The 9996-nt window shown below is 41.3% G+C and overlaps 1 protein-coding gene across 2 annotated transcripts in view; it reads right to left on the bottom strand.

Annotated features, from left to right (window-relative positions):
- Positions 1-2209: 2209 nt before the first annotated feature.
- Positions 2210-9996, bottom strand: part of pigg (phosphatidylinositol glycan anchor biosynthesis class G (EMM blood group)) — a 55900-nt gene continuing 48113 nt past the window's right edge. For both annotated transcript variants that reach the window (XM_030766393.1, XM_030766394.1), the window contains exons 11-13: positions 9309-9618; positions 7699-7862; positions 2210-2429 (exon numbers count right to left, since the gene is read on the bottom strand). In XM_030766393.1, the coding sequence (XP_030622253.1) occupies positions 2210-2429; positions 7699-7862; positions 9309-9618 (694 nt within the window). The remainder of the gene's footprint in view (positions 2430-7698; positions 7863-9308; positions 9619-9996) is intronic.

Raw genomic sequence — 9996 nt, 5'->3', positions numbered from 1 at the left:
TATCTCTTAGCAGCATGCTAGAACACACTCTGTGATGTATAATGCAATCTGCTGAACAGAGATCGGCCGGCGTTTCGCCCGTCTGTGATCAGATTACCTGCTAAGAAGGTCCTGCGGAGGACGCCACAGATGCCCAAACGCAAGTGAATCATGTTGTTCCTGCTTTTACGCACGTTCACATGTCATCGCTTTACACTCAAACAAACAAATATATGGATCAGAATGGAATTTTACCTCTTGAGTTGTTTTTTTTTAAATCACAAAAGGAAAATAATTATTTAGGTCGAACGAAAGAACGGTTCAGTCGAATTACACCTACCACAATCACTTGACAAAAAAAACGTATTAAAGATAAAAAAACAAACAACAAAACTCACATACAAACATAAAGAAACACAATGTTTTTAAAGAAACGGACATATATGTGAAAAGGGAACAAAAAGAGAAAGTACAAAAATAATAACCATCAACATAATCGTGTCTACCTATCCCAGATAAACAGCAGTAGTTTCTAGAGGGAAGCATTGAGGGGAGTGCATACAAGAATGAGTTAAGTTAACATTACAGATATGCCCACAACATTTCCCTTTTTCCTTGACCTCAAACTGTTTCAAACAAACTATAACAAACAACCTACATGCCTACAGTGCGGTTCGTACCCCTTCATAAATTGAATTATTCTACATAGATGAGCCGGAAGGTTGAAATTTGGCTTGGGGTCATGACCCAGAACCCTTATACAACAAGCTAAGTGAGGACGCCCTAAAGGTTAAGTGAGTGCTTAAGCTTGCATACAGTGCGTATTCCACTGTATTTATTTCCAGGAGTCTGCAGTCAATTTGGCAAAGCAGTCAATCAGAAAATCAGCTCATGGGCTCTGAACAGCCCAGATAAGAAGTCCAGAGTTTCGTCCTAGCTTCCTTCAGCTCTGCCTAATGGTGATCGACAGGTGTGAGGGGCATGACAGGAGAGCACAACTCACAACTTTACATTTGAAAAAAATATTCTCATATTGATTATTGATAACCTGTGGGCGTCATCCCTCAGGTAAAACAGTAAAAAAAAAAAAAAAAAAAGCTCTATGTGGGAACTGACAAAGGAACTGCTAAAATAATAAATCATTCACCTAAGAACGTCAAAATAAATACGTTAACAAAATATACATTTTTGCTTGATTTAAGCAAGCCTCCATGAAACACAATGGAAAATAAGAGAGGATGTTATGATTACAATATTGTAGATGTCCTCAAGAAATTATAGTGAACGAGATATTCATGACAGCATTTTCACTGGGAAGATGCATAGCCTCCGCTTCATGCATAAATCAGGACATTCCTTGATATTTCCCATCGGCCTATTAATGCAAAAACAATGAAATACACAACTGCGACTTGATAAGAGGTCTGTATATGCCCACACTGGTTTGACTGAAGTGCTAGGAGCTTTTTCTTTCAAAACAACAGTATGACTTCACACAACGATTATCAGTGTTATGATATTTAATTTCCTGTAGATGTGAGCTATGGGGGCTACGTCCCCATCATTCTTTGATTACCCTAATCAGGTGTGCAGAGATTAGGCTGATTAATTTCCTTTTTAAAGCCTTAAAATCACATTTATAAATATCATTAGCGTGTGGTAACATTACCTGCACAAGGAAAACATCCCCAGTGACTAATATATTACAATTATCTTAACCGACACCTGGTCATACTGCTAGTTTTACATGTGTTGATAAAGCTAAATACGGTAAACAGGCGAACCTATCAGAATGACAGCTTTGTGCAGTTGTGTAAAGAACTTTATCAAATAATCTCAACTCATCATTATCATTATTATTTTTATTTAAGTAAAGCTCCTGTTAACATGGCTCAGGTTTCACACACACACTATAACTTATTCATAACAGGCATACAAAAATAATAGAGTAGCTGTTACTCCTCTGACAAATGAGGACTTTGCACATTCATTTTAAGAGGCTCACGGCAGGTCGGCCTGTGCAAGTGCATATAATCAGCGCAGAACCGAGACTCCTCTCCAATCTCCTGATGTACTATTGCTTCTGATTCCCAGCTCCATCTTCATGGCTTCAAGACGAGGGCCCAACCGATCGATATCACTCCGTCTCTTCCGTGCGGCGTTCGGACCCATCGCCTCGCTGTAGATGGTGGGGGGGGGGGGGGGGGGGGGGGGCGGGGGGAGGCGGTTCTCAGGGTCTGCTGGAGCGGTCATGGTCCATGAAAGTGAAGAAGAGGCAGACGGCGGCAGTGACCAGCGTGTGCATGGCCTCGTACAGGAGTTTGGGTGAGAACACGCTCCATATGAAGAGGTGATAACGCAGAGCCGTGACCAGAACCGCGTAGGCCACGGCCGGTACCGAACGCAGCAGAGCGAGGCAGTAACTGCCGTGACCCAGGGCCACTGTGCCTCTGTGAGGTGAGGAACAAGACGAACGAGAGGGAAAAAGGGGAGAGAGAGAGAGAGAAAAAGACGGGATGCGTTTAGCAGCTGTTCCTCTTACTGTCATGAATATTCAGCAGTGAATTCATAAAATGTGATGCTTTTAAAATTTAAATTCAAAAAACTTCACAAAGAGCTTCAACATGTGAAACAACAAACAGGTCAATAACACATCCATGCACTATCAAACATGCTCCTATTGCTGTCACCAACAGAATCTGGCACCTGTTAGCATCCATAACTTGTGTTTTTTATAAATGCCTATAAAATTATCTTTGCACTGTTTATCAATAGGTTTTAGCATGACACATTAACCTTTATTTTTTATCAATTTAGTATAAGCTTATGCCCCAAAACTGCTTTTAGTTAATATAATAATATTACACAGCTGAGACATGTACATGCATAACCTTGGTACTTATGGACGTCTTTTAAATTATGTCTTTCTTCTTCTGCCTAGGCTGATGATTACTCCCACACTAAGGTTCTGGTGCCTCAGAGGAGTGGATGTCCTTATTCTCTATTCAAATGAGTCGGGGTATGCACCAATTTCTAAAGCTTGAAAAGCCCTTATCAGACCATGCAATTCCTTCGACTGAATTCAATGACAAACATCAATTCAATGTCAGCAGTATCCATCAACTAACCAAATTCTACACACATTTTAATTCAAAATGAAAATAGTTTTTTATTACAGTATGATTAATGGAATAAAGCTAAGAGTAGGCTGGACTGCTTCTTTGAATCAATCTATCTATATGTGTATTTGTCTATCTATATGTCTATCTGTCTATCTATCTATCTATCTATATCTAGAGACATAAATATATGTATATTATTTGGGTAGAAATTACAGTGCCAAGTAGACTTTCTAAACCAGCATGTGTTGGTATTTGGTCCTGGCTTGAAAGTGCCTCTGATTCATTTGAATGACCCAATGTGTGTGTTTCACAGAGGCTGAACACATTCTCCTCTCATGCAAAACTCCAGCTGTCAGCCAGATAATCTCTGATCTCAGAGGGAGAGGAACTTTCAAGCCTGGAAAATGAGCCCCCCCTTCCCCGACTCCTCTCCTCACTTCACCTACCAAACAAACAAGCAAAAGCAAACAAAAAATAAAACCATTACGGTCTTTTTCCGGATACACTGAAGTCGCTGCTTAATGGCCTCTCCACACTCCACAATGACTTCTTTCCAGAGTCATTAGCAAGAAATGAAGTCATTGCAAGCATGTGTCTTTAATTTGATAGAGAGAACATTTAGAGATCTTTGAATTTGTGCTAGGGATCTCCTGTGAAAGACAAAGGTTTGGTTTGTTTTTGTTATGTGCAAAACTTCAATTTCTGATCTTAAAGGCACAAACACTGTGCGCCATTTGAGTAAATTTCATCCACAGAGTTGAACACGGTTTAAAAATAGCACAGCTGGCGTATCTGCTTCTACTTGTGTCATGTCACATACCTGTAGCCGTGAAAGAGTGGAAGGAGAGAGGTAGAGGAAGATGGAGGGAGAGAGAGAGAGAGAGAGAGAGAGGGGGACGAGAGGGAGAAAGAGGGAGATAGAGAGGGGCGAGAGGGAGAAAGAGAGGGGCGAGAGGGAGAAAGAGGGAGAGAGAGAGAGGAAGAGAGAGAGAGAGAGAGGGAGAAAGAGGGAGAGAGAGAGGAAGAGGGGGAGAGAGAGAGAGAGAGAGAGAGAGAGAGGGAGAGGGAGGGAGAGAGAGAAAGAGAGAGAGAGAGAGAGAGAGAGAGAGAGAGAGAGAGGGAGAGAGAGAGAGAGAGAGAGAGAGAAGAGAGGCGCAGGTGTGGGTCCTAATGAAACTCTAAAATTCTAATCATTATGTTGTGGCTGAAACAGATCAAGAATATCAGCTTTTTTTTATGATTAGCTGAGAATTTATACAGTATGCATGAAATAGACTCAAACAAACCAGCGCCGGCTCTCCTAGTCCTTACGACCCAATCAGACAGAGTATGCATAGAGTCTGTGCTGCTGCTGCTGCTATTTTAATACTGTGCTAAGAGACTTCCCTGAAGAATAAACTACAAATCACAACCAAGTTCTGAATTGGAACAGGCCATCATAGTTTGCTTAACTTTCAAATGAACTTTGATATTATCAGCTTGACTGTAGTGCATCAGTGTTTTGTTTGTGGAGTCCACTCTGCTTTGGCAGTTTTTGATTGATTTTGTTCTGGCACTGACATCATTCATCCTCAGAAATACACTCATAAATACCCACAAACATCCTCGATTAATTCACAAACGTACTGAAACTTCGTTTATCTGTGCCCCTTGCGTGAATTTTCAAGACAGCTTTACAGAGGCCAAGTGCAATGAAGCTCATTTGCTCTAGTCAGTTCTCGACAAGCAGCTAGAGCTGCATCAGTTATGTTTTTACCAGTTAAATATGAAAGTGTAGAAGCCGTGTATGCTGTGTAAAGTCTAGGATTTGAATGACACTGTGGTCGTTATTAAACAAAGGAGAGCACCCAAATACCTAAAGACAGACATTCAAGCAAAAAATGACAAAAAAAAAAAAAAGGGAATCGCTGTGTGAAGACTGTGAAATGTATTAAATTATTGAAATTGCAATGGGTGAGTGTGTGGGTGTCCAAACGCTGCACTCGGGTGCAACAGCTTGATAAAAGTCATAATATTAACATTATGTGACCAAAAATTAACACCAAAGCCTACTCAAATATTTTTAATTAAGTATGTAGCCAATTAGCATCTCTCGGGACATCAGATATGTCTTTCAAGAGAGAGACCAGCATTGGTTCACTATAACATCAGCATGATGTTTCTACTCTCTTTGGCTTAGCAGGAACGACTACATGGTGTTTGGCTTGAAATGCAAAGAAATACTTCAGACTTTATTTTTCACTGCATTCTAGCAAGCTTCCATTTTTTTTTCTGGCAGTAGAAATATTTGCAGATCAATTCTGAAGCTCGAATTCACTCTCAAGTAATGTATCACTCCCAGTTATTCACAGTACAACCAAAACACACCTGTTATCATGTCTTGTCGAACAGAAAACATCCGCTAACAAGGCTGTTTTATTAGGGTTTTTTTTCTTTTTTTGCCTTTATAGTCTGTGAAAAGTTTTGTTTCAGTGACTGGATAGGTCTGTAGGTCCTCGGAGACTCTGAGGGAGAAATATTGATCAGAGGCCATTTCCAGTATTTGCTTTATGTGGTGGAGATGCTGAGAGAGCTTGGTGCATTATAAATGAACTGCTTTGTGTCAGCCTACTTAAGCGCATCATTTATCACTCCACTCTCAAACTGCACTTTGTGAGGGTTTTTTTTTTTTTTTTTTGGATTAATTAATTTATTTTTTTTTTTGTAATTTCCGACTCAGAGGGGACGTGTGGAGGAGAAATATGTGGATTGAATAATGAAGTTTGACCGAGTTAGTTCAGTCAGATCCGCTAAGAGTGGATCTAAAGGAATTTGGCTCAACTTATTCATGAGGTTAGCATGTAGAATTTGAGAGGTTTGTGTGTGTGTGTGTGTGTGATAGTGTGTATGTGTGTTACACTGTGTGAGTTGATGTGTGGCCCTCTTAGCCTCAGATCCCTCCCTGTCATTAACTCAATTTATGTCCAATATCAATCAGACTGACTTTTTGTGAATATAGAATAATAATCAGTGCTGATTACATAAATGTACTGTTAATGATTATGGACAAATCAATTTCATGTTCATTACAACAATTATCATCATAGAAGTTCATCTCTGGGACTTGCCAGCATGTCCATATATGGAGGTAATTATCTTTGACAGAAATCTTTTTTTTTTTTTTCTTTTTAATCCCACTTTCCGTGACATTCTTTGCTAAGTGATGAGTCTCAGGATGTGAAATTTGGATAAATGTTTTAACAGAGCAGTGCACAGAAATGGTTTTGACCACACCCTTGGTATTTCAGGTATTCATACATAACAGATGTCTGGATTCTAACACCATGTCTACTGTGAATCAGATGTATGTCTGCCAATTGTGGCACCACATAGTTATGCTTGTGAACAGTGGTAACAGCACAGACATGCAAATCCACAGGCTGACTGAGGTAAAGCCATGGCCTAATAGGATTTAGAGTCAAACTGTACTTCCTCTAAGGTGGCAGGCAAGTCAAAGAGGATGCAGTCTCAGACAGTCTTTTGCCTAAAACCCTTTCCAGCATGTAATTGGTGTGAATGTGTGTGTGAATGCGAGACACAGAGAGAGAAAGAGAGACAGACAGAGAGAGAGAGAGAGAGAGGAAGAGAGAGAGAGAATTTCTCTTGGGTTCTGTTTCAGAAAGGGCTCTATGTGGTACAACACTGTCTTTATTGAAGTTAATTGCTGTGCATGCTCAATTAAAATAATATGATACATATATATATAGAGGGAGAGAGAGAGAGAGAGAGAGAGAGAGAGGAAGAGGGAGAGAGAGAGAGAGAGAGAGAGAGAGAGAGAGAGAGAGAGAGAGAGAGAGAGAGAGAGAGAGAGATTTGTCTACTTTTAGACATACTTTTTGGGAGATTGCACTGGCTCTACTACAATAAGACTAGATATGCTTTTTGTACATTCTTAGACTATAACCATTGAGCTGCCAACACCATTAGAATGGAGGTCTTCAGAGATACAAGTGAAATGCATTTGTTAGATTATGAGAGACACTGTGTTCAAGATAATCTGTTGCAGTATTTTGGCACAATCAGCTTTGCCATTTCAAATTAAAATTCAAAAGGTACTGTTCTTTTTTTCTCCATTAGCACGTTGCCCTGAATTCATTAGCAATTCAAAGCCCTGCTTTAATAATTAGACACTTAATAATTACACAAGGTAAATGGTGACAGAAATTAAATGAATGGAAGAAAATGGGCTGGTTGACCTCTTTGGAGCACTTATGCAATGTTCCAATCAAAATTACAAAAAAAAAAAAAAAAAAATTCAAGTCCCGGGTCTATTTCATTTTGTGATCCTACCAGATATAATAAGTTAAACGCTAATGCAAAAAAAAAAAAAGTACAATAACGGTTCTATATGATATTCAAATTCACTGAGGAGGTGCAATATCCTTCTCTCCATGGATAACCTGTTAATGTTTCGGTGAATATTCATATTTAGAAAATATACTCAGGCTCAAATTTCCAAAGATAACCTAGAACATGGACGAAAAGCCATAACGTGTTACATAAATTCATCCAGTGATGTGTAAGGGGACTGAGGATGGTATTGGATGACGTGACTTACCTGTCCCTCTCTGAGCTGAGGTAACACACCAGATGACAGGCCCATAGCAGTGGGCCAGCGTAAGTACTAAATGCTGTCAGGAAGATGGCTGGGGCCTCAACATAGCTCTCCAGGCCCACAAAGCCCACGGAGATGTCCACCGTCGCTATGTTGTTTGAGTTCCCCTACAGAGAAAGAACCCACCAAAATGAACAAGCAAACCAGCAAAATGCCCACAAGACACCAAGAGCTGTTCGTTTGGGGAATTTGATCTGGCTGTTAGCACCTGCCTCCCAGATAAAGATGTTGGAAAAAAAAAAGAAGCAAAAAGATACTGGAAAACGCCATAAAGAAAGGTTCTCACTTTCAAGAATATGCTCAGCTCAATTCTGTCATTTGTTAAGGTTTTAATTCTTTAGTAGAGAATGTCAGATTTATGCCACTATAACACGTGGCTTAGTGAAAGTGGAAAAGTGGATTTATGCACAGTGGCTTGTTCTGCTAGTCTCTTTGAACGCTGTCTGACACACACCGACCACCAGCATGAGACCTACAAAGTGAATGAAGTTGAGGGAAAGGCATGGTGTTGGTAATGAACGTTCAGGCTGTGTTCAGGCTCCGTTCTTTCCTCCACAAAGTTAAGTCTGTCACTTCCCTTATTCCTGTTAGGGCGGCCAGTGCTTCCTGCTTGATTGTCTCTCTTCCCTCCCATGTACTTATCCTTCCATCACTTTCTCTCTCTCTCTCTTCCTCACACAGACAAGCCCTCTCTTATTTCTGTCTTTCTTCCTTTCGATTTCTCGTTCCATGCCCCTCACCCTTTCACAAGCGCTATGGAGTGACACATGCCGTGATGAAAGAGGCCCTGGCTGCTTCAGGGGACCTAAATTAATTCAGGCGCTGATGAGACGACTAAAGTTGCCCCGTCTGAAAGATCCCCCGGCCGTCAGGGCCCGTGCCGGAGACGGCCGCCGGGCCTGCGCGAGGAGAACGCGAGATCGATGAGATCGAGGGGACGAGACCGTTTTTTTATTTGAACTCTCCTAAACGAGCGTAGATGAAGTGACAGGGAAAAGAGAGAGTGGGCGGGAAGCTTTGGCTGTCCCGCGACACTGTGATGCTCCGGGGCCGACCTGGGCTGGTTTCTGGTATGGAACGCCATTTGCCAAGTCTGTAATTTCACGCTCGGTCGCTTAAAATGATAATTGGGCTGCCGTGGCATATTTATATGCCCCTGTTACAGAGCCAACACTGTGCAGGGCCCTCAAGGGTCAGAAAACATGGGGAGGAATATTTATCTGGGGGGGGGCTAGATACTTACATCCACCGACTACAGAAGGCTATAGAAGATTCCCCTCCAGCACAATGACAAAAACAGAGGCAGACATTTAATCACTTAACGAAAATTTATACTTAAAGTAATATCAACTTGCATGCGAGCCAAATGGCTTTCACAAGTTTCGAACGATAAATCTAAAACATCATGCCCATACATTCTGACATACCAATCTGTGAAAATCTACTGATTAATTACCAAGAGTATAAGAGCCATCCACTCTTTTTCTCCCTCTTGGCTTTGTTGGGGCCGGCTTTCCTATCGCTAGGTTCATAAGCCTCTGTTTGTGACTTACCTGAAAGAAGAAAAAAGCCTGGCCGAACCAGTAGTGCATAATGGTGGTTTGAGCAGCATCGTAATGAAGCTTCTTCCAGATGAACTGGGCCATGATGGTCTGGACGAACAAGCAACAGGCCAGTGTCGGGAGGTTATGAGCCCTGAAGAGGAGTGCCACCAACAGAACCATGCCGCTGTACACCTCCCACAATCCTCTGCTCTTCAGCCGACCATCCGTCGATGCCACCAGCGATCGTAGTAGGTCTTTTGCCCCGGTGAAGAGAATGCCAAGGACGAAGATGTAGACAAATCGTGCTTCCACCGTCCCCCTGAAGCAGAGAGGCAGACCATTAGGACACAGAGCTAATATTGACAATCAACAGCTTTGTCTGAATGTTTATCTGAGCTTCAACCCAAAACCCACGGAAGGCTCCAGAGTCAATGCTGTTACTTCTACATATTATTCACTGCTGAAGATGTTTACTGAAGCACTCTATCCAATACTGATGCAGTTTGCATACTGGCAGGAGAAAGGAGAGCAGAGTGAAAGAAACACATCATTGATCAGGTACTATCAGATAATATAGCTGAGGAATATTACACAGCATCATGTTACACACAATTGCATCGATTTCTCACCAGTCAAAGTAAAAAAAGAATCAAAAAGATATGGGGAAAACATCATAGGAAAGTTTCTCACTTTCAAG

The sequence above is a fragment of the Chanos chanos genome, chromosome 2, assembly GCF_902362185.1.
Source record: "Chanos chanos chromosome 2, fChaCha1.1, whole genome shotgun sequence".
Classification (NCBI taxonomy): domain Eukaryota; kingdom Metazoa; phylum Chordata; class Actinopteri; order Gonorynchiformes; family Chanidae; genus Chanos; species Chanos chanos.
This window is presented reverse-complemented; position numbering and strand designations above follow the sequence as displayed.